The sequence below is a fragment of the Nuphar pumila genome, chromosome 10 (genome assembly GCF_984573655.1).
Source record: "Nuphar pumila chromosome 10, dmNupPumi1.hap1.1, whole genome shotgun sequence".
Classification (NCBI taxonomy): domain Eukaryota; kingdom Viridiplantae; phylum Streptophyta; class Magnoliopsida; order Nymphaeales; family Nymphaeaceae; genus Nuphar; species Nuphar pumila.
The window spans coordinates 99,478,577-99,504,524 of NC_143258.1; the positions used below are offsets into that span (position 1 = coordinate 99,478,577).

General features: G+C 39.6%; 1 protein-coding gene across 5 annotated transcripts in view; it reads right to left on the reverse strand.

Annotated features, from left to right (window-relative positions):
- LOC149827551 (brefeldin A-inhibited guanine nucleotide-exchange protein 5-like) overlaps positions 1-25,948 on the reverse strand; it is a 91,236-nt gene that overhangs the window by 14,116 nt on the left and 51,172 nt on the right. For all 5 annotated transcript variants that reach the window (XM_090019467.1, XM_090019468.1, XM_090019469.1 and 2 more), the window contains 4 exons: positions 19,642-19,998; positions 19,281-19,447; positions 18,884-19,179; positions 18,565-18,743 (listed from right to left, as the gene is read on the reverse strand). In XM_090019467.1, the coding sequence (XP_089875593.1) occupies positions 18,565-18,743; positions 18,884-19,179; positions 19,281-19,447; positions 19,642-19,998 (999 nt within the window). The remainder of the gene's footprint in view (positions 1-18,564; positions 18,744-18,883; positions 19,180-19,280; positions 19,448-19,641; positions 19,999-25,948) is intronic.

Here is a 25,948-nt window from a genome sequence, read left to right on the forward strand (position 1 = left end):
CAAAATTAACTCTCTCTCTCTCTCTCTCTCTCTCTCTCTCTCTCTCTCTCTCTCTCTCTCTCTCTCTCTATATATATATATATATATATATATATATATATATATATATATATATATACACACACACACACACACACACACACACACACACACACACGTGTGATTGCAATATCGCATATTTTTTCATGATTTTTAAAATCGAAAAATATAATTTTTAAATTATATATTATATTTAAATTGATAAAATCATGAGAAAATATAGGCGACGTCAACAGGGTCTGGGCGTGGCTCAGAGCTCTCTGACATAAGCTAATTGAGTTATTTATGATTTAAAAAAAAATCAGTTTTTAACCTTTAAATTTGAACAAAAATTGAGCGAAATTCGAAAGCAAAATTTAGGTATGACCACTGTTAGATCCGTCTCAGAATGCAGATCGCGTTGGCGGCCTGTTTTTCCGAAATTGAATTACGGTTGGCCCAAAAAATGCATTTTATAAAAATGGTCGGCCTCTATTTTTGACATTTTTCTGGATTGGATCGACCTAGATCTGCTCCATTTGATCCAAGTTAATATGGATCTTGACTGGGTCCATAATCCATATTGACTAGGATCTGGTCCAAGTAGGATCCATATGGATTTGGATCTTAGATCCAAATTTGAATCTGAAATCCATTGATGGACATTTTAAAACTTTAAAATCAACTTTAAATTAAAAATACGATGAGGTAGAGTTCTACTTGGGGTGGAACTCTACCCCATAGAGATTTCCAGAGGGGGGCAACACCCTCTGGAATATTTTTTAGAATAATAATTAAAAAGAAAATTTAATTAATAATAGAAAGGATAGGATATCTAGAAGAGGTAGAGTTCTAAATTAAGTAGAACTTTATCTCTAAGGTAATCATCTAGAGGGATATCAGCCCTTTCTAGATTAAAACAACTTTAAAAAAATAATAATAAAATAATATGATACAACAAAGTATAAAAAAGGGTTGTATCTCCCTCTCTCTAGAACTCGTGTTCTAGAGAGAGAGAGAGAATGAGATAGAAAAAAAAAGAAAGAAAGAGAGAAAAGAAAAGAAAGAAAGAAAAGAAGGAGAAGACAAAAAAAAATATTGTTTTCATACATCCATCAATTTTTTCAAGTTTTTTCGATCTTTGATTCAAGGTATGGGTTTCTCTCTAATTTTTCACAAGAAGGGATTGGTATAATCTAATTTAGGCATAGATTTAGAGGGAAAATCTAAATTTAAAGGTGATATATATAAAGAAATATATAGTGCCGATTTTATATAAATATATATATATATATTTAATGTTTTTTTTATTGACGATTTTTCCTTGTGCATTCAAACCTAAAAATATGCATGTTGATACATATATGATGATTTTCTTGGCCCTGCAACTAGAAATGTGTATGTAATTTTAGGCCTGTCAATTTTGTAAAGTATGTATCTAAATACATGTGTTGATTTTTCTTTATTCGCATCAGATTATTAATTTTATTTTTCAAGCTCATGCAAATCTCTCTCTCTCTCTCTCTCTCTCTCTCTCTCTCTCTCTCTATATATATATATATATATATATATATATTCAAGTGTGACGTGTTTTCTTGTTCACACAAACCTGGATATATATGTATATACATATATATTTCAAATTGGTTGATTTCTATAAATCCAGACATATATGCATGTGTTTCAAACTTAACGAGTTGTATGTTCATATTCAGATTCTGTTGAGTCTCATGCTCATGCATTTGAATATATCCGTCTGAATCAGATTTGTCGAGTTATATATGTATTCGCAAACCTGATTATATTTAGTTTGATTCAGGTTGTCGAGTTTCATATGCATACAGCTGAATATGTTTTGTTGTTTTGGATTCGCATATACATGCATATGAAATTATTTTCCTAGTTCAGATTTGTTGATTTAGATATACATGCATCTAAATATCTATATTATGATCAGATCTGCCAAGTATGTGCTCATGCAGATTCGGTTCAGATCTGCTGAGTAGATGCTTATTTTATTGGATCTGATCTGCTGAACACATGTATATGCTGTTCTGGATCAGATCTACCAAACAGCATGTATATGATGTTTTTGATCAAATCTGCCGAACATGTATATGTTGTTCTGGATCAGATAAACCGAACTCATGTATATGTTGTTTCAGTGCAGATCGGACTAATTACATGTTTATTTTGGATCAGATTTGTCGTGACACATGTTCATGTATGTGCATTTATCAAGTTTAGCATATATAAATATGCAGACCCGCAAGTATAGTTGTGTATACCGGTCTGGCCAACCCATGTACATGATTTTGATCGTGTACATGGATCAGCCAGCAGATTGATAGATATATATCTTTGGTTTGGCCGACCCATGTACCATGTACATGGATCAGCCAGCAGATTGATAGATATATATCTTTGGTTTGGCCGACCCATGTACATGTTTGTGAATATGTATATGGATTGGCCCGCAGGGCTGGTACATGTGTGTTTGATGTCTGGCCGACCCATGTAAATGATTATGATTATGATCATGTACATGGATCAGCCAGCATGCTGAAAATGTGTATTTTTCAGCATTGGCCGACCCATGTACATGAATTTGATTATGTACATGGATCAGCCTCATCTATTGGCTTGGCAAAATTTCTACATAGTTCATTGAGTACATGAATTTGGTCATATACATGTTTAAGATTGATATATGTATTCTTTTTTAGATGATACATAAACTTTATCCTGATTTGATCAGTTTACAATTGTAGATATCATACGCATGAATCTGAAATTTATTTGATGTTTGCATGACTGTGATCATATGCATGTTTGGTTGATTATGCATAGAATTGATCATGAATGGAGTGTTCTCCAAGCATCTATTGGCATGTGTATTTGTTTGTCTTAGTGTGCATTCATATTTTATGTTTTGAATATGCATTGTGAACATGTTTGGAAACAATGTGTGTTGCATGTTCACTAAAATTTTGCAAAGATGCATAAATTACTTTTGAGATGTATTGGTGGTCAGATGTGAACCACTAATGGCCGTAAAGGCTAAGAGTATGTGTTGCGCCAACTGTTGTTGATTTTATTTATGAATTGCAAATTTTTTTTGTAAAAATTATTGGTTTTCCAAAGTTAATTATATAGTTAAATTGTCAGGGTCAGGGCCCAAAATTGTTTTTGCATGTTGATTTGCAAAACGGTTCTTATGTAAAGAACTTGAAATTTATTTGAAATGGTAAAAGAGACCAGTGTAATTAATCTCTTCCTTGATGTCTCTTTCACAGTGTGGGAATCGTGGATAGCGGTCATGGGAGACCATGAGGATACTAAAACTCTGTGTGATTGTTCTCATAAACCTGATATAGTGGTTCACCTCCCGAACACGGTTTTAGGAAGATTCAACCACTTTGCTTGAGGGTGGTGGTGTTGACTCAACTGGAGTTATTGGTATATCAAGAAAATAGCATCAGTGAATGTCGATTTCCCTGATGTCCTGACATTAGATATTGATTTCTAATATTCTAATGGATGGTGTTGATTTCTGAAATCGATCGCGGAACAAGTGTGAAACCCGGTAATAAAATACAAATTATGTGTTAAGCTACAACTGGGAACCTAACTTGAACTTTGAGAATTTGTACTTGTTTTGAGTATCCGTAGGTTTAAGGAAAAGTAAAAATTAAATTTGTGTGCATTTAATAAGGACATGCATGCAAAAGCAACTCTAATAAATAACTTAATAAGTTATTAATTCATATGCATTGAATCATGCATATTTACTATTCAACATTAGTTCATGCATTCATATGCTTATTTGGTTTCACATGGTAATTGTTTCTGCTGGTTGAATGCTTAAATGGTAAAATAGTTGTGGTAAGTTATTGTTTGTTATTCCTCTAAAATTTATAAATAAATTGATTTATGCTATTTCTTTTATTGTTTGGATTTTTAGAGGAATCCGTACAAAGGACTTCCGTTCTTACCCGTTTTTTTTAAATTGTTTTACTAGCACGGATACTCAGTGATGTCCTCAACAGCTAGCTAGAGACAACAAGTTCTATGACTGGTCTACTGGTGTTCTGAGTTCTGACAGGGTGGCTCGAGTTGATATAGTCGATTTTCATGTTCTAGACTATTTAACATTTTTATTAAATTAATAAAGTTTGATTTATTTTTTCAGTTGATTCAATGCACGGTTTGGTTTGTGGTTTGGTATATTAAATATGTAATGCCCCGGATCCTTGAGTGAGTTTCTGTAATTGTTTAAAAAAATCATTATTTTCTACGAGGGTCAGTTGGGGTCGTTACAGTGATTTTGTATTTTTTGTTTTCTTCCCCATAAACTCGAAGAGGAAAGAAGAACTGAAGAACAAATCTTGAGTTTCGACGTTTCGTTGGTTTGTTGAAGAGGTAACCATTTCCATCTCTCTCTCTCTCAAGCAGCATACCGTGCTTCACGTTTTGGTAAAATATGTTTCCTAACATTCATTATTTATGACTTGCAACATGTTTTGTTACACAGAATGTTTCCTAATATTCATTTGCAATGCTTTGTTAAGATATATACATATATATGTATGTATATAAATATATATAATATGAAATGAAATGGGGATCTTCGAAACACGAGCTTAGATTCACAAGGGCAAGTGTCAAGAATGACACTAAAGCATAACCCTTAAAAAGGGTATAACTGAAAACAAAATAAAAATAAAAATGTATTCTTTATTGATATGAAAAACCAATTGCTTAAGAAGCAGTGGAATGAAATACAAGAGGGGTTGCACCCCTTTATATACACAGCTGAAAGAGAACTCAATAGAGTTGTTGGACACAGTCCAACAGCTCTATTAAGAGTTGTTGGACTGTGTCAGTCCAACAGCTCTATTGCTAGTCAAGTCTGGACAGTCATTCTAGTTCAAACTGAACTAGATGACATAAAGACAAAAAATAAAAATAAAGAAAAAAATTACAGAAATGAAAAAATGTATATATATAATAATATAATATTATTATATATATGTACAGTTTTACATTTTAACACTCCCCCTCAAACTTACGGTACAATGAGCAAAAGTTTATCTAAGAGAATGTGAAATCGAGGAGCAGCGAGAGGCTTTGTAAAGAAGTCTGCTAACTGATATTCTGAAGTGACATATGGCAGATCAATTATCCCGTGTAGATATTCCTCTCTGACGTAGTGACAATCCATTTCGATGTGTTTGGTGCGTTCATGGAATGTTCTGTTACTGACAATGTACATCGCACTTTTGTTGTCACAACACATTTGTGAAGCCTTTGTTGCTTCAGCTCCCATGTCAGCAAGCAGTCGTCGGAGCCAAACTACTTTCATGATCGTGGTTGTCATGGCTCTGTATTCAGCTTCGGTGGATGAAAGAGATATCTTATGCTGCTTTTTACACCTCCACGAGATCAATGATTCCCCTAAAAAGACACAAAAGCCAGTGGTTGAGTGTCTGTTATTGGGATCACCTCCCCAATCAGCATCAGTATATGCAATTAAAAGAAGAGAAGAGGAGGAAGATAAGAAAAGTCCTCGTGAAAGAGAGGACTTGATGTATCTGATAATACGCATGACGGCTCTCATATGAACAGAAGTAGGAGCATGTTGAAATTGACTTGTTGTGTGAACAGCATGTGTTATATCTGGTCTGGTAATGGATAGATAGAAAAGTGCCCCGACAAGTTGTCTGTAAGGAGTAGGCCCCTTCCCTTCGCTTCTTTGTCAGGCAGGGGCTGAGGCCCCTGCCATTCGCTATTTTGGCAGGCAGGGGCCGAAGCCCCTGCTATTTATTGTTCAATCGGAAGGGACCGAGGTCTCCTGCCGCCTTGCTGTTTTCGGCAGTGGCTCGTCCCTGTCGCCTAATCCTACCCATGCCCTCGTCGCACCATTAATTAGATTAGCATAATTAAATATTTCACACTCTTGCAGATTTACGCAACGGGTCCCGTTCGCGCTCCGCGGCCCGACCCTCGTATCATCTACACTCGTAGACGCACACAGTTGCACGACATCCCGAGGTAGGGGAAAGTCGCACGAAGAGTTTGTATGAATGAAATAAGATATAAGGATTTCATGATCGAATGGTTTATTTGGCATACATGCTTATCTACATGCTTATCTATAGGATTACTTAACTAGTGATTGTCTGTGTTGTGTTTCCGCATCCGTATTCTTTGAAATTACATACTTATCGTGAGCTCTACGAGTAGACTCGTTGCTAGAAAGATCTTATTATTGTATTTCCGCCTTGCTCACTGTTATAAGTTACTGTAGATGCCTTGTTGGTTATTGCCTGATGAATCTTGTATGAGACTTCTTACTTCTTAGTATTCGAGCATGCCAAGTAAAATACTGATTTTATGAAACACTGTGCTGGGTTATCTATCGAGAAACCCACGAACTTACTATCGTAATCAGACCTTAAGGCAGGTATGATACAAATAGTACGGGAGGTCATTGAGTACGTCGAAATGAACCATCAACACTTTATTGATATCAATGAGATAATACCGGCCTCCACAGGCCAATTGCGAAAAGAGCAATACATGTCATGTATGAACCAAAAGAATCATAAAACATTATATGTTGCCCTCTCATCGTAGTTGTACCTCTAGGAAGGTACGATCGTACTTTTTGGACAAGTACGTCCCATGTGGGTTACTATGGTTGGATGATGAGGTTGTAGCAACCTCGATGCGTGCATTTAGCACAATGCTGAGATCACATAAATGGTGACAACTCACCTTCACAGGCAAAATGCTCGAGTGGGTCTAATAGACCAGAGCATGTAGGATGGGGCGGCGGTTAAGAAACCCCCGCCGTACCCATTCGACCTTCACGGTTCATCAAGGGAGAGGATGGATGGTACAAAAACTCCGATGAACAGGTTGTTAACAACCACCCCACGGACAAAAGACTCGGCTTCCCCAGTCATCGGAGTTAGGGGAATTGGGATTAGCATAAATTATCCTAGGTGATAACTCCCATACTTCTGCAGAAGTTGGATGCATCCATGGGCCACGAATGCCTTTGGGGATTTACTCTCTTGGTCACTGATCGTCCCCTTAGGAGCAGACTCAGTCAGTCATCCGGGTTAATTAAATACCTAACATAATAAACCCCCGGATCGGTCTCGGTTGTTTCTACGTTTCGCATCTGTGCGTACCCACAGGCCAGTTAATATCAGAATTTAAGGAATATCTTTTTGAATAGTTGTAGCTGATTGAGACTTGCACTGCTTGAACTGCTTCGAATAATAGCTCTTTGCACATATTATATTTGTTAGAATAGATTACAACTTTATTGATTGTTTTAATATAACAATTGCTTATCTCATGAATGTCCTGCTTTATTTTCATTCTATTTATCTATTCGTGCACCTACTGGTTTGTTATGAAACTGACCCATTTTATGGGCAGGTGAGGAGTAGGACTTCACAGACGACCGATGGCGTGGTGCAATATGGCTCAAGATTTATCTTCTTTCTGCTGGCGGCTTGGCTCTAAGTCTTTTTGAGTTTTTCTTTAGATTATTGAACTTTGGGAAGATGTTCATTTTGTAATAAGCTGCAAATTTTTAATCTATTGCCTTATTTCCTCAATTCCTTTAAGTTGTGGTTTATGTGAATGATGGTTTTTTAGCTAACGTACCCAGGATTTGTTGACTTGTGCTCCTTTCTAAATGTCTTTCGCTGTCGATTTTAAAAGTAAAAACTTAAAATCTTTGAAAGGTTTTTCGATAATGTTTTCGAAATCACAAGTCGAAATTTTGGGGCGTTACAATGATCCCTGCATCAGAATTCTTAATAAGCAAAGCAGTGTCAGTTAAACAGAATTGAAAACCAATATCAATCATAACACGACTAAACCTATCATACCAAGCTTTTGGTGCTTGTTTAAGTCCATAAAGAGCTTTTTCTAAGCGAAGGACTTTACCCTTAGGAATACTTAGACCAGGAGGGGGTTCCATGTATACTTTTTCAACTAGCTTTCCATTTAAAAAAACATTTTTGACATCCATTTGAAAAATAGACCATTTTTTGATAGAAGCTAAGGCAATTAAGATTCGGACAGTTGTCATACGAGCCACCGGAGGAAAGGTTTCTTCATAATCAATCTCATATTCTTGGGCATAACCTTTGGCTACTAAACAGACTTTATATCTTTCAAGAGTATCATCACTCTTGGTTTTAATTTTATAAACCCATCGACATCCTATAGTTTTCTTCCCTAAAGGAAGATCTTGAATATTCCATGTAGAAGCCTTTTCAAGTGCATCTAATTCAGCTTTCATGGCTTCTATCCATTTGATATCATTTTTTGCTTGAAAATATGTGGATGGTTCTTCATATGAGTGAATTAATGCAATAATTGCCCTATATATGGGTGAGAAAGATTCGTATGATACAAACTTTTCTGGAGGCCTCGAGACTTGGAATGATTGTCTAGTTGGAATGTTAGAATATTTTTCAAGTGCACATGGAGGATTAGACTCTTGTCGCCTGGAATATTAAATACTATTATCTCTATGAACTTCTTCATTTTCAACATTAAGATCAATAATTCTTTGATCATCATCAAAGTTACACTCAAGGTAATATTCATCAGATGTTGATGTTAGATCTAGCAAAAAGGAGTACTCAGTGACGTCTTTTAATTTTCTAAAATCAAAGAAGCTCTCCTTTTCAAGAAATGAAACATTTCTAGACACATATAGTTTATTATTTTTGAAGACAAAACATCTATAACATTTCTGGTTTTCAGCATATCCTAAAAAGGCACAGAGAATCGCACGAGGGGAAAGTTTATCATTTTTGTCAGTAAATATGAAACATTTGCACCCAAATATTCTTAGTCTAGAGTAGTTTGGAGAAATGTTCATAAGTTTTTCAATGGAAGTGATATTTTTTAACGAAGAAGATGACATCCTATTAATGAGATAGGTGGCAGTTAAGGCAGCTTCTACCCAAAAGTCTTTCGGGACTTGATTTGCTATTAATTAAGTCCTAGTGGTTTCTATAATATGGCGATATTTTCGTTCTGCCAGTCCATTTTGTTGAGGTATATAAAGACAAGATCTTTGATATGTGATGCCATGCAATTTAAGATAATTTTGAAAATTTGTGGATAAAAACTCTCCCCCTGAATCTATGTGAAAAATCGTAATATCATTTTGAAACTTGTTTTTAACCATATTATAAAAAGTTTAAAAGTATAAAAATACTTCAGACTTATGTTTGAGAAAGTACATCCATGTATATCGAGAGAAATCATCGACAAAAATAACATAGTAAACAAATCCTCCTTCAGAAATTACTGGTGCAAGACCCCAAACATCCGAGTGTATTAATTCAAGTGGTCTTGAAGAGAAAAAGGTTCTGTTTTGAAATGGTAATCTTTTTATTTTGCCGAGAATACAATCTTTACAATCAAATGATTCAGAGTTACAAAATTTTTCTAGATTTGGAAAATGTTGGATTTTGGCTATATGTGGGTGACCAAGTCTCTTATGCCACAGTTCAAACTCTATTTTTTGAATATTATAACAAAAAACTTCCTTCGGTATTTCCAAAAAATCCATGTAATAGAGTCCTCCTTCTCTATGGCCTTCCCCAATCAGCTTGCCTGACTGACAATCCTGTACCCAACAACCATGAGAAGAAAAAGAAATATTACACCCATAATCAAAAATTTGAGATACAGATAAAAGATTTACATTTAATTTGGGAACATGTCTAATTTCTGGAATAGAAAATTTCTTTGTTTTATAAATTTTTTCAAAATTTCTTATTCCTTCTATTTCAAAAGAAGTATCATCAGCAGTAAAGACCTTTGACACACTTATTTTATTTTTAACGCATTTGGATAGACTTTGATTATTTGGGGTCATATGAAAAGATGCACCAGAGTCAAGGAGCCAATAAATTTTACCTAGATCAGAAAAAGATGAGGTTGTTGCGTCGGTTGAAGCTTCAGATGAGGAAGATGCACCTTTGATGAGAGGCTGAAGAATCTCCATTAGTTGGGCCAGAGAAACTGGTGCATCCTGATCTTTAGGCTCCGATCCAGCAATTGCAGCTCTTTTTTCTCTCAGCTCCTTAAGTTTGGGACATTGTGGCCTGTAGTGTCCCGGTTCATGACAGTGATGACAAATAACTTTCTTCTTATCATAGTCACCATTTTGTCGATTAAAGTGAGGAGGCCTATATGATCGAACATGATTCCCTGGTCTAGACACGGCTAAAACAGAATCATCTTTAATTTTTAAAGAACCTTTCCGGAGACGATTTTCTTCCATTGTTAACTCTTCAATAGTTTCAACAATAGAAGGAATTTTTCCCCGGTGAAGTAAGGGACGATTTAGTGGTTTCAAATTCCAGTGATAAACTGGTAAAAATGTTCAGCATCGAGTTGTTTCTGACGAACCTCGATGTCTTCGGCATAATGCCACTTTGGTTCTAAAAGGGAAAGTTCTTCCCAAAGTTCAAACAACCCATTGTAATATTCACGAATAGTTTTGTATCCTTGTGTTATCATTCGAATTTTTTCTTGGAGGTTGCACACGTGTGCAATATCTTTAAGGGAATACATATTCTTAAGGTATTCCCATGCCTTATCGGCATGATCAAATTTGGCAAGACTTAAGCATTTTTTAATGTCAACGCTATTGATAAGCCATGACATTATCTTCGCATGAGATATTCTTCATTCTTTCCATTTCTTCTCGTACGAGGCAATAGCCTTGATTTTCTCTTCTTCCGATAGAGGGACCTCTTTATCTCCCTCCTTTTTAGTAAGAGATAGCTTAGGTTCCGAATCGGAACCATCCACAATCCCCCATAGGCCTTTTCCCCATATATGGTGCTTCATGATTGAAGCCCATGTTACATAGTTCGTATCGCTTAGTTTCATAGGCATGATGGTGACTTTATCATTGTCATCCATCGATTACAAGGAGAGAAAGAATAGGGATAGAAGAGAAACAAGAAGGAAAATGAAAAAGAAAGAAGAAAAAAAACAATACAACAAGATGTGAAATCTTCCCCAATGAAGTGATAAAACACTTCTCTTCAAGTGGCGAACACTTTTGCAAACGGGCATGGAAACCGAGGCAGCTCTTCCTCAAGATTTAGTACTTCCACAGCTCTGATACCATAAAATGAAATGGGGATCTTCGAAACACGAGCTTAGATTCACAAGGGCAAGTGTCAAGAATGACACTAAAGCATAACCCTTAAAAAGGGTATAACTGAAAACAAAATAAAAATAAAAATGTATTCTTATTGATATAAAAAACCAATTGCTTAAGAAGCATTGGAAAGAAATACAAGAGGGGCTGCACCCCTTTATATACACAGCTGAAAGAGAACTCAATAAAGCTGTTGGACTCCAACAGCTCTATTAAGAGTTGTTGGACGGTGTCAGTCCAACAACTCTATTTCTAGTCAAGTCTGGACAGGACTTGACTAGCAACCGTCATTCTAGTTCAAACTGAACTAGATGACATAAAGACAAAAAATAAAAATAAAGGAAAAAATTACAGAAAAGAAAGAAATGAAAAAAAGTATTTATATATATATATATAATAATATAATATTATTATATATATATGTACAGTTTTACATTTTAACATAATATACATATTGTTTATATATATATATATATTTAACTCCACTTGTGTATAATTGTTTAGTTATACACTGTCGGTCCCAAGCCCGGATAAAGGAAGAGGGTTGTGATAGGCCAGTGACAACCAGCATAAAAACTTAGTCATACCCTATGAATATGAACCAATATGAGAATTTCGTTGGAGGCGTTCCCTACTGAGCGACGTGTTGTACTCTATAGGCCTGGAGGCAGTGATAAATGGGCAAGGGTTGCTAGGTCGTCGCCCAGAAACGACGCGTCACACCGGCGCCCGGGTGTGGTGTCAAATAGGCAAGGGTTCCCTCACTTTGTTGGACGGGTGGGGTAAAGAAGTTAGTCCAAGACCATAAAATTAGGTTAGCCACTTGGAACATAGGGTCTTTAACTGGTAAGTTGGTAGAGTTAGTAGATGTTATGTGTAGGAGAAAGATTGATATTTTATGTCTACAAGAGACCAAATGGGTAGGTGAGAAAACAAATGTGATAGAACCTTGGAGATATAAGATTTGGTATACAAGAATAAATAGGAATAGGAATGGAGTAGGGATTGTTATGAGTCGCGAGTTTATAGATAATGCAGTTGAGGTCCGCAGGAAGGGTGATAGGATTTTACTTATTAAATTAGTATTATGTACGGATATTATTAATATCATTAGTGTTTATGCACCTCAAGTAGGTTTAGATGATTCCATTAAGCGTCAATTTTGGAAAGATTTAGATGGAGTAGTACAAGGGATATCTTATGGAGAAAAGTTTTTCATGGACAGTGACCTTAATGGACATGTAGGCATTAGTAGGGATGGATTTGAGAGTATCCGTGGAGGCTATGGTATAGGAGAAATAAACGAAAGTGGAGAAAGGATTTTAGATTTTGGTTTGTCCTATGATATGATCTTAACAAACACTTGGTTTAGGAAGAGGGAGTCTCACCTAGTAATATTTAAAAGTAGGGTTAATACGAGTCAGATAGATTTTTTCTTACTTAGAAAGACAGATAGGGGTTGTTGCATCGATTGTAAGGTTATACCGGGAGAAAGTGTAGCTACACAACATAGAGTCTTAATTTTAGATCTTAGAATTAGACAATGCCGCAAAAGGGATAGACATAGGATAGATCCTAGAATTAAGTGGTGGGCACTGAAAAAGAGCTAAACAAGGAATGTTTGTAGAGCATGTAGTTAAGGAAGCTGATTGGTGTCTCGAAGATGATTCAGAATCAATGTGGAGTAAAATAGCGGGTGGCATGAGAAAGGTGGCTAAGGAGGTATTGGGTGAGTCTAAAGGCGGTGCACCGCTAGGTAAGGATACATCATGGTGAAACGAGGATGTCAAATTAGCTATTAAGGTTAAAAGAGAGTGTTATAGAAATCTAAGTAAGAATCGTGATAATGAGAATTTGGAGAAGTATATGATAGCAAAAAAGGAAGCTAAAAAAGTAGTTCGAAACGCGAGGGATAAGGTATATAAGGAGGTTTATGACAAGTTGGATACCAAAGAGGGCGAGAAGGATATTTATAGGCTTGCAAAGATGAGATATATGAAATCTAGGGATCGGGGTATGGTTAGATGTATCAAAGACGAAACACAAAGGGTTGTAGTCAAAGATAAGGAGATTAACGAGAGATGGAAAGATTATTTTGATAAGCTTTTTAATGGAAGTCATGCTCAGGATCTTGGAGACTTCGTCATTCCTTTTCATGAAATGAATCATGACTTCATGCGCAAAATTCAAAAGAAAGAAATTGCAGAGGCTTTGAAGAAAATGAAATCAAGAAGGGCAGTTGGCCCATATGGTATACCCATCGAGGCTTGGAAATACTTGGGAGAGAAAGGTTTAAAATGGTTGACAAATCTTTTTAACAAGATTTGGCAGACAAATAAGATACCTAGTGAGTGGAGGAAGAGTACTTTGGTGCCTCTATATAAGAATAAGGGTGATATACAAGATTGCACAAACTATCGTGGTATAAAACTCATGAGTCATACTATGAAACTTTGGGAGAGAGTGATTGAGTCTAGGTTAAAGAAGGTTATCATGATATCGGAGAATCAATTTGGTTTTATGCCTGGAAGATCAACTATGGAAGCTATACATCTTCTTAGACAACTTATTGAGAGATATAGAAAGAGGAACAAAGATTTGCATATGGTTTTTATTGATTTGGAGAAGGCATACGATAGAGTACCTAAGGACGTTCTCTGATGGACAATGGTGAAGAAAGATGTTTCTCTCAAGTACATTAGTATAATTAAAGATATGTATGAAGGAGTAGTAACCAATGTCCACACTTATGAAGGGGTGACAACCAATTTTCCTATAACGGTTGGGTTACATCAAGGATCTGCTTTAAGCCCTTTCCTATTTGCTATAGTGATAGATGAGCTTACGAGATCAATTCAAGAAAATGTGTCGTGGTGTATGTTGTTTGTTGATGACATTGTTTTGATTGATGAGTCTAGAGCTAGGATTAATGCTAAGTTAGAATTATGGAGACAGACATTGGAAGCAAGAGGTTTTAAGTTGAGTAAGAGTAAGACAGAAAATATGGAATGTCGGTTTAGTAAGCAACGAAGTAGTGATGGGAGTGTAGTGAAGCTTGGTGAGCAAGAAATATCGGTGGATGATTGTTTCAAATATTTGGGATCTATCATTCATAAGTATGGAGAAATTGATGGAGATGTAAATCATAGGATAAAGGTTGGGTGGATAAAATGGAAAAGCGCAACTGGAGTGTTGTGCGATCGTAGAATGCCATTGCGGTTGAAGGGAAAGTTTTATAGGACGACTATTAGGCCCGCTTTACTATATGGTACGGAATGTTGGGCTGCCAAGAGACATCATATTCAAAAAATGAGTGTAGTTGAAATGTGAATGCTTAGATAGATATGTAGAAATACAATAAAAGATAAGATTCGGAACGAGGAAATACGTAAGAAGGTAGGCGTTGCACCCATTGAAAATAAGATGAGAGAGAATCGTTTACGGTGGTTTGGACATATTCGGCGAAGGCCTAATGATGCTCCAGTTAGAAGGATGGAGAAATGGGAAAATATATTAGTTAAAAGAGGTCGGGGTAGGCCTAGGAAGACTTGGATGGAGATGATAGGAAAGGATATGAATGCTTTGAACCTCACCGAGGACATGGCATTGAATAGAAATGATTAGAGGAGAAGGATTCATGTGGAAGACCCGGAATGATTTTCTTTTTTGGTTCATATCGCCGACCCCAATTGTTTTGGGATGAAGGCGTAGTTGTTGTTGTTGTTGTATATATATATATATATATATATATATATATATATATATATATATATATATATATATATATATATATATATATATATATATATATATATATATTTTTATTTATTTATTTATTTATTTATTTATTTATTTATTTATTTATTTATTTTATCATTGTAATAAGTAAATATCCAATAGGGGTATTTTTGTTTTTTTACAATCTTGTAATAGGTTGTGCCCATTAGGGCCACAACAGTTTGACTTAAAGGGCAATAAGGGAATCCCTCCATAGAGTCCCAACCGCTCCCAAGGACTCTATGCTCCCTTGTGTATAAATAGGGGTAATATCCATCTTGTAATGCTAATGTTTTCTCAAGCATTTAGTTATACAAAAATCCTATATTTTAAGTGTGTTCTTGGCCCTTGTGTGGCCTATGTGTATGTGCTTTTGTGTTGACCCATAAGTGGTCTTGGTGTTATTTGATATTGTGTTCTTGTAAGCCTATAAGAGGCATTCTTTTGCATTCTATTTCTCATTTCATTACATGGTATTAGAACTATCGATTAAAGAACTTGTTTGTGTGGACTTGAGCATGTGCATCGTGTGATTGTAAGCTCGGGTGTCTAAAGAGTACTTGACTTTCAATTTACCACTTTTCTGTTTATTTTTTTTCTATTTCCCTCTCTCTATTCCTTATTTGTAAAAATTTAGAATGATAGAGAAGTTGTCATCAACATTCCCGTGAGACTCAATGATACAAACTATGTCACATGGGTGTGGGTGCGGGTGCGGCGCAATTTTAAAAATTTTGGACACGGGGACTCGGCTATATATATATATATATTATTTAAAAAAAAAAGTGCGTGACTGTGCATATAGCACAGTCTGTGCACAGCACAGTCACTGTGACTGTGCACAGTCACAGCAGTCTCTTTATATATATATACAACAACAACAACCCCAACTACACCTTCATCCCAAAACAATTGGGGTCGGCGATATGAACCAAAAAAGAAAATCATTCTGGGTCTTCCACATGAATCCTTCTCCTCCAATCATTTCTATCCAATGCCATGTCCTCGGTGAGGTTCAAAGCATTCATATCCTTTCCTATCATCTCCATCCATGTCTTCCTAGGCCTACCCCGACCTCTTTTAAGAAATATATTTTCCCATTTCTCCATCCTTCTAACTGGAGCATCATTAGGCCTTCGCCGAATATGTCCAAACCACCGTAAACAATTCTCTCTCATCTTATTTTCAATAGGTGCAACGCCTACCTTCTTATGTATCTCCTCGTTCTGAATCTTATCTTTTATTGTATTTTCACACATCCATCTAAGCATACGCATCTCAGCTACACTCTCTTTATATATATATATATATATATATATATATATATATATATATATATATATATATATATATATAATCATTTTTTTTAGTTTTTCACCCTAAAATAGACTAATATAGACTCGGTCAACATTGACCGAGTCCAAAACAAGGACGGACTCGATCTCAATTCGTTGACTGAGTCCGGGCCATGTCCTAAGCCACACCCGTGTCGGGGCGTGTCGACTAGGGTGTGGCGCCTCCCTAGCCGAGTCCGTGTGACTTAGGATACAAACTATGTGATGTGGGCATCCATAATAAACACAAAATATGAGAAAAGGGTCTATGGGGTTTGCTTGATGGCATCGAAATAGAACCAAAATTCATACTTACCAAGATTGAAAATGGCAAGGAAGTAGTGCTTCAAGGAGTATAGATGTCTAAAGTCATTGCCGAATACGAGAAAAATAAAAAAATGGAGGATGGCTCATCAATAGTGTTGACATCAAAAAGTGTTCGAGTTTGGCAATTTTTTATTTTACTAATAATGCATGAAAGTATCTTAAAGATATGTATTGTCTAAAAGACAACTCAAGTATGTAATGTGCAAAATAAAGTTAGAAACTTAGAACCATGACCCAAGGAGAAATGAACATTAGGGAATATTATAATGTTTTTCTCTTATTTTAGATGAATTGGCTCTTTTAGAACCTAAGTGGCATTTCCCTCAAGACGTAGAACTCCGTGAAAATCAAATTAAAATATAGCATTTCTACCAATTTGTTAATGGGCTTAGACCCGAATTTCCGAATTTGAAGGGACCAAATGGGCCCTTCTTCATAGAGGAGTACCTTTCATAGTTGAAACGCTTGAAGAATTAATTATAAAGGATAATAGATTGAAGAAACCTTCCTCTACTAAAGACAAAGAATTTGTGCGTACTATGTAAAGGCCCGGAAACCATACAAAGGCTTACAGGACCCCTCACTTTGAGAGAAGCTCAAATGATCACGGAAGAAATGATTATGAATACAAGAAGAGTGGTAAATGAATGTCACTTTTGCAATGAGCAAAGTCACATCAAACCTTTTTTGCCCAAAAAGAAGAAGAAAAGATCGGAGAGATGGAAAGAAAGTGGCTTATGTGGAGTCATATTTTAAAAGGAATGGTGTAGATGAAAGCTCAGAAAGCGTTGGCTCAATGTCTCTAGCACAACTTATGGAGGCACTACAACCAATGTTCAAAAATCAAGCTTTTTTCCCTCTGATGCGGTTATATCCACATGTATTTGATCCTGGTAAGACTTCTTAGATTATTAATTCTGGAGCTTTTTTTCATGTGACTCCAAATAAGACCATACTATCTGGTACCGCAGAATGAAGGGTGTACAGTCATTTCACATCATACGAGTTGATTCTCTTTTTTCTCTTTGGTTTCTTACTTTTGCAACACCCAGTAGTTTTTTAGAGCCATTTTAAAGCCAAAAGAGGTCAGTTTGACGACACCCTTGTCCATCGCATGACATACTACCACCGCACGGCACTGATAGTCCAACGCATACCGCTCGTTACTACACCCAATTAGGGGTGGCAAAATCTGACCCAACCCGCCAACCCGCTTCTTAGTCGGGTTAGAGTTTGGCTTAAACGGGTTCGTGTCGTAAACGGGTCGACCCGCCTAACCCGTTTATTAAATGGGTCATGTTTGTGTTAGGGGTATGCCAACCCACCAACCCGTTTGACCCGTTTAATAAACGGGTTAGGCAGGCAGGTCAACCCGTTTACACAAACCCGTCAACCCGCAACCCGTTTATATATATATATATATATATATATATATATATATATATATATATATATATATATATATATATATATATATATAAACTTATCTAACCCTAACTCCTAACTTTACACTTTAGTCACCGACCTAACTCCTTCCTACCCAGCCGCAGTCGAGAGCTCGAGACCTCTCCTCTCCAGTGGTGGTGTGCTTCTAGAAAAGACTTCCTTATATAAAGAAAGCTTTTAGACAGGATGAAAAAGTTAAGGTATCGAAGAAATTTGCCTAAAAATGTAACACAGAACAAATACTTGTAATTCATGCAATTACAACTCATTCAAACAAAATCAATTAACATCATATATATGTGTAACTGAATTGTAGAGTGTAATTAGATGCAACAAGTTGAGATAATCTTGGAAACACATCAGAAAAACACACATGCACACTCCATTCTTCCATAAAAAGAAGAAATATGTAGGCAATTGGACACTTTCAACTGTTACCTTGACTGGAGATGAAGGAACCAAAACATCTCCAGCACGATTTCTGGATTTCATGGTCAAATTCTTTAGCAAAAGTGTGTCCATCATGTTCCCCATAATCCTCTGACCAAATGTTTGACTCCTTTGTGAGTTTTCAGCATCAGAAGCTTTCCCTATCATTCCAACAGGTGATGGTAGAACTACAAATATGATCGATCAAAATTAATTAATACAATTCAAAAGAATGTTCATCGATGCATCTTATGCTTAGAGATACCACCAGAACATTGAGGACATGCCACAGTATTGCAAATCATGCAACTATGCCATAACAACAAACCTTCAGATTCCTCCAAGTTTAGCTTCATCTGCGCTTCATGATTATTGTCTGATACAGGAGTAACTCTTGGATTCTGGCCAAAGCTTACATTGTCAACACTTTGAAGCCTACTATTGAAATCTTTTCCATTTTCACTATCATGAAGATGATGAGAGTCCACTCTGCTATCATCACCAGCAGGCAAACTTGCACCTCTATTAGAAGTCTGCTCATTCATCAAAATAATAGGGACCATTGACACATCAAATCCAAGTGAATTGAGCAACTCAAGGGGTTGTGTAGTATAGATGGCATCACTGAAAAAAATCAAATGCAAACTCAAAGTCACCCGCTGAAGGAATAATTTACAAGCACGATTAAGAGATAATAAAATCCTCAAATAAGATCCTGTTTATACCGTATGCTTATCAATAGTGTGTCCCAGTCACTATCACTGAATTGGTGACCACCAACTTCTATGAGGTGCACAAGAGCGCCTAATGATAGTGAAACTACTGCTTGATCTGTTTTCTTAGCGCAATCCAACAAAAGTCCCAAAAGTGAGGGTAACATAAAGCAGACCTCCTGCAAATAATAGTAACCCCATAAAGATGCTAAGAGATTACTGAAGTGCATGAAAACTACAATCTTCAGAATCTCTGCAGGGAAAAAGAACTAAAGATAACTATTCATTGTTTTGCAAGTATGGAAGCTAATTGGATTCAGACTTTGATAAAAAATGGCATCATTTAAAGCCATATGAAGGCCAGATTTAATACCTTGTAAAATGTATTGAAAAGATTACAGAGTAGTTGAAGCGAATGGATGCTGGTTTCACGAAGCCACTCTTCACCAGAAGCAGCAGCCACACCCTTTCCAGCATCTCTTACATGATCAAAAATAGGAAAAAGAACACGGTGGAAAATGCTCTCCCAAAATGCAGATGAGAACTTGTGACCCCTCTCATTCAGCAAATCAAAGAGCACCTCTAGTGCACAGTTCCTGACCTCCAATCTTGGGTCTGATGTCAGGTCAGATAATCCCGCCAACATTGGAAACCAGTAATGTTCTGTGACATCAAAATTAGGATCACCGCCATCAATGACTGGCTTCAAAGCACCACCAGGAATAAGACCCTGAAAGAAGATGTTTTCATCAAAACGTGAGCTCAAATCAGCCATGTAAACCAACATCCAAACAGATTCAGACACTATAATTGCAGAACCATATAATTAGCAATTTGACATTGACCACAAAAACAGTCAACTAGCTGCCACAACAATTAGATTCTTCATCAACAAGATGCAAGAATCTATTCTTGAATGCTGAATTAAATGGTACAACCAGCAGAATTAGAAAGTCAAATGTTAATATGTAGGTCTGGAAGCTTAATAGGTTCATTTATCGCTGCAACAAGAACATCAATAATGTGGTTCGGAAGTTTTTATAATACACTTAAAAGAAAGTGATTTACCCAAGCAGCAATAGATTGTTAATTTGAACATGGAAGTTACAAACTTGGCATTATTTTACTAGTTGGTGACATGATCATTGCAAAAAGTTCTTTATTTAAAGAAATAAAGGGCTTCTACATAACTAATGACTTGGGGAGTTGCACCACTTTCTTGAATGTGAAACAGATAGAACAGAACCAACAATGATATTAAATTATTTTAGCAAAAATATCCTGTGAACACTTGACAGGTTTAACATGGTCGAGTATACACCTACTGATGCTCCTTGTTTAATCAAAAACAAAGAACTGCTCCTAAAAGAACTAGAGAAATAAGTGAGCATGGTTGAGAGATTTCAATGTTTTTTATTTTCCAGTGCATGTACTCTCCTACCTTAGTTAATTGGAAGTACAGGAAATTTTTTAATATATGTTAAAAAAAGTATCAGTTATACACCAAATTGAAACAATAAAGTTTTCTGGTGCTGTTTCAGCTAGAGTCTGAAACACAAGAAAATTGGCTCCTAGTTAGTTAGGAAGGAACCTAACTTCATTGAGAAGCAAAAGGTATGGAAATACTAAGGTAGGATATAGAGCTCTAATAGGGATCATTTTCAAGTGTTCATGTATAAGGTTAAAGTTAAACAAATATTCAGGAAGTGAAAATATGTTGATCAACTGCTTGTTATGATTCAAAAGAAAAAGTCCAACAGCATTAGTTTCTCATCTAGTTTTTTATCACAGGTTCAACCAGTTTGATTGACTTTTGCCAAAGAAAACCTAATATAGTTGGAAGTAAAATTTCAAGTGTTTGAACAAAAAATTGCAGAAACTACATAAGGACTTTGAAAAAAAAATGCCATTTTCTTTAAGACAAGTATATGCTTAAACAAGTACACTTTCACGAGGAATATTACACATTACAACAGAAGCGCACTTCAATAATGTCTATATCTATTATGTAAAACCCCATATAAAAAAAAATCTGTTTGGACCCGGGCCGGGTCGGGTCCGGACCCGACCCGGGCCCCCTTTTTATTTTAGGGTTTTCAAAAGTAAAAACCCGAGCAGTCGGGCGCCGCAAACCCCCCCTTCTCCCCCTTCGTTCTGGGCTGGATAAGGAAACCCATCGAGGGTTTCCCCTTTCGGGTGCCCCCTGCGCCTTTAAGAGAAAGGATGGAGGGCGAGGGGGGGGATCACGCCTCCCTCTTCTCTTCTCCTCCCTCTCGCAGCCCTCGCTCCCATTCCACGCCGGTCTCCTCCCTGCTGCGCACGTCGCCGACGCCGGCCACCGCCTCCCAGGTTAGTACTCTTCTCTTCTCCTCCCTCTTCTCCTCCTCACCCCCCTCCCTGTCACCTCGCCGGGAGGCCGGCAGGCGGCTCACAGCCACTGCCGCGGCCTCCCACCGCCTCCCTGTGTCGCCAGGGCCCCGACAGGTGGCCTACGCGGGCCCTGTCGTCCCCGTCTCCCTCTGCGATTCGCCGGAGTGCCGGCAGGGGACCGGTGGCCCCTGCGGCACCCCTTTTTGCTGCCACCTTGTGGCTTTCGGCAGGGGCTGGCCCCCTGCCGTCTGGTGCTGTCGGCAAGGGTGGCCCCTTGCCGACCTGTGTTGTCGGCAGGGGCTCAGCCCCTGCCACATCGTGCTGTCGGCAGGGGTTGGCCCCTGCCGACCTGTGCTTTCGGCAGGGGTGGCCCTTGCCGACCTGTGTTGTCGGCAGGGGCTCAGCCCCTGCCACTTCGTGCTGGCGGCAGGGGTTGGCCCCTGCCGACCTGTGCTTTCGGCAGGGGCTGGGCCCCCCTGCCGTCTGGTGCTGTCGGCAGGGGTGGCCCTTGCCGACCTGTGTTGTCGGCAGGGGCTCAGCCCCTGCCACTTCGTGCTGGCGGCAGGGGTTGGCCCCTGCCGACCTGTGCTTTCGGCAGGGGCTGGGCCCCCCTGCCGTCTGGTGCTGTCGGCAGGGGTGGCCCTTGCCGACCTGTGTTGTCGGCAGGGGCTCAGCCCCTGCCACTTCGTGCTGGCGGCAGGGGTTGGCCCCTGCCGACCTGTGCTTTCGGCAGGGGCTGGGCCCTCCTGCCGTCTGGTGCTGTCGGCAGGGGTGGCCCCTTGCCGACCTGTGTTGTCGACAGAGGCTCAGCCCCTGCCACTTCGTGCGGTCGGCAGGGGTGGCCCTTGCCGACCTGTGCTTTCGGCAGGGGCTGGGCCCCCCTGCCGTCTGGTGCTGTCGGCAGGGGCTCAGCCCCTGCCACTTCGTGCGGTCGGCAGGGGTGGCCCTTGCCGACCTGTGTTGTCGGCAGGGGCTCAGCCCCTGCCACTTCGTGCTGACGGCAGGGGTTGGCCCCTGCCGACCTGTGCTTTCGGCAGGGGCTGGCCCCCTACCATCCATGTGCTTCTGGCAGGGGTTGGCCCCCTGCCATCCTTATGCTTCCGGCAGGGGCTGGCCCCCTGCCATCCATTGCTGTCGGCAGGGGCTCAGCCCCTGCCACTGTGTGCTGTTGGCAGGGGTTGAGCCCCTGCCACTTCTTGCTGTCGGCAGGGGCTCAGCCCCTGCCACTTCTTGCTGTCGTCTGGGGCTCAGCCCCTGCCACTGTGTGCTGTTGGCAGGGGCTCAGCCCCTGCCACTTGGTGGCTGTCGGCAGGGGTTGGCCCCCTGCCACTACGCTATGTTTAGGCAGGGGCTTGTCCCCCGCCGCTTGTCTGTTTTCGGCCAGCAGGGGCACACCCCTGCTGCCTCTCTTTTCCTATAGGCAGGTCTGTCTTTCTTTTTCTCCGCATTATTATTAACATAGCACTGTTGTAGACCTCGCATCGGACCCCCGCTCTGGCTCCGCGGCCCGAGCCTCGTATCATCTACACACGTAGACGCACGCAGTTGCACAACATCCCGAGGTAGGGGAAAGTCGCACGAATAGTATGTATGAACAAAATAAAATAAGACTTCTGAGATAGAATATTTATTTTGCATACTTGTGCATCTGAAGAAATATTGACTGGTCAAAGTTTACTCTTTGTGATTCTTTTGAAATTGCATAATGTAAATTCTTTGGGTAGACTCATCAAGTAGTTTAATTGGCATGCATGTTTACGTGTAAGATTACTTAACTGATAATTGTCTATTTTGCATGATTACTCCTTTGAGACTGCATACTTAAGGTAGACTTTGTGAATAGACTCAGAATGCACTGCAATTGCTATTGTAATCGAACCTTAAGGCAGGTACGATATGAATTTTATGTAAGATCATGGAGTGTATTGAAGTATGAAATTTACACTTTATTGGTTTTGATGTGATAATATCGGCCTCCACAGGCCAAATTGCTCAGAAAAGCAAAACATGTCATGTAGGAAACAAAAGAGTCATAAACCATTATGTTGCCTCTCATCGTAATTGTACCTCTAGGAAGGTACGATCGTACTTTTGGACAAGTACGTCCCATGTGGGTTACGATGGTGGGATGATGAAGTTGTGGCAACCTCGATGAGTGCAATTAGCAAAATGCTGAGATCACATAAAATGGTGACTATTTCGCCTTCACAGGCAAGATGCTCGAGTGGGTCTAATGGACCAGAGCATATAGGATGGGGCGGCGGTTAAGAAACCCCCGTCGTACCCATCTGATCTTCACGGTTCATCAAGGGAGAGGATGGATGGTACAAAGACTCCGATGGACAGGTTGTTAACAACCACCCCACGAGCAAAAGACTCGGTTTTCCCCAGTCATCGGAGTTAGGGGGAATTGGGATTACCATAAATTATCCTAGGTGGTAACTCCCAGGCACTTCTGCAGAAGTTGGATGCATCCATGGGCCACGAATGCCTTTGGGGATTTACTCTCTTGGTCACTGACCGTCCTCTTAGGAGCGGACTCAGTCAGCCATCCGGGTTAATGAAAAACACCTGACATAATAAACCCCCGGATCGGACTCGGTTGTTTCTACGTTTCGCGTCTGTGCGTACCCACAGGCCAGTTAATATCAGAACTCAAAGAATATATTCAAGAATGGTTGTAGATGGCTAAGACTTACACTGCTTCAATTAACATCTCTTTGCACTTATTACATTTGTTAGAATAGACTATAATTGTTTTAATTGCTTAAATATCATAACCGCTTATCTCATGAATGCCCTGTTTTGTTTTATTCTACTTATCTGTTTCGTGCACCTACTGGTTTGTTATAAAACTGACCCATTTCATGGGCAGGTGAGGAGTAGGACTTTACTGGCAGTCGATGGCGTGATGCAACATGGATCAAGATTTGTCTTCTTTCTGCTGGCGGCTTGGCTCTGAGACTTTTTTGGAGTTTTCTTAGATTTATTGAACTATGAAACAAAATGCTCATTTTGAAATAAACTGCAGATTTTAATCTATTGCCTTATTTCTTAAATTCCTTTAATTTGTTGCACATGTGAATGATGGTTTCTCAGCTAACGTACCCAAGATTATTAACTTGTGTTCCTTTCTAAATGTCTTCCGCTGTCGTTTTTAAAAAGTTAAAACTTTAAATTTTTGAAAGGTTTTTCGATGAGGTTTTCGAAATCACAAGTCGAAATTTTGGGGCGTTACATATTATCACTTGTTCACATCTTAGTAGTCAAATGCACTAGGCAGCACCTAGTTGAGTGTTAAGGTGTCACCCAGAGATCCACAAAAGAATATAATTGTAAAACCCACGTTTTTCAAAAAAAAATTATCGGACCCGTGCCGGGTCGGGTCCGGACCCGACCCGGGCCCGCCTGCGATAGGGTTTCATAACCCGACGCAGGAGAGGTTTTGTTTAAAACAAAACCCCCCTGTGCGCCGCATTCCCCCCACCGCGCCTTCGGCCCGATTGGGAAACCCATCGGGGTTTCCCCTTTTGTCGCCCCTCCCCGAGCTCTTTAAGAGCATTGCGGGAGGGGAGGAACGATGCCCCGCCCCCCTTCTCGTTCCCTGCAGGCGACAACCTCGCCGGCAACCCCGACCGACGCCTCCTCCTTCCCTGCGCACGCCGCCGACCGCCAGCCACCTCGCCTCCTCTCCTTCCAGGTATGCAGCCTCCACCTTCTCCTCCTCCCCCTCCCATCTCTCTCTGTCACCTCGCCAGGACGCCGGCAGGCGGCGCACGTCCTCTGTCGCGCCCTCCCACCTCCCTCTTTGCCCATTGGAAACCCGACAGGGGGCCTACAGGGCCCCTGTCGTCCCCTTCTCTCTTGTGGGGGTTCGCCGGAGTGCCGGCAGGGGGGGCCAATGGCCCCTGCGGCATTTCCTCACCCCTGTGGGTGATAGGGAAACCGACGGGAGGTCGGTTGCCCCCTGTCACCCCCGTCCCGAGCCCTCTCTCTGGCAGGGGTTAGCCCCCTGCCTCCTCTCAATCTCCGGTGAGCAGGGGCAATGCCCCTGCCGTTTCCTGTTTTTCCGGCTGGCAGGGGCGATGCCCCTGTCGCCCTTTGTTTTGCTGGGCTGGCAGGGGCTCGCCCCTGCCGCCTCTTGGCTTCTGGGAGGGCAGGGGATATCCCCCCTGCTGCCTCTTGTTTCTCGGCACGCAGGGGGCTTGTCACCCCTGCGGCTCCGTGGTTTTGTCAGGCAGGGGTCGAGGCCCCTGCCATTTGTTGGTTCTGCAGGCAGAGGCCGAGGCCCTTGCTGCCCCTTTATTGGT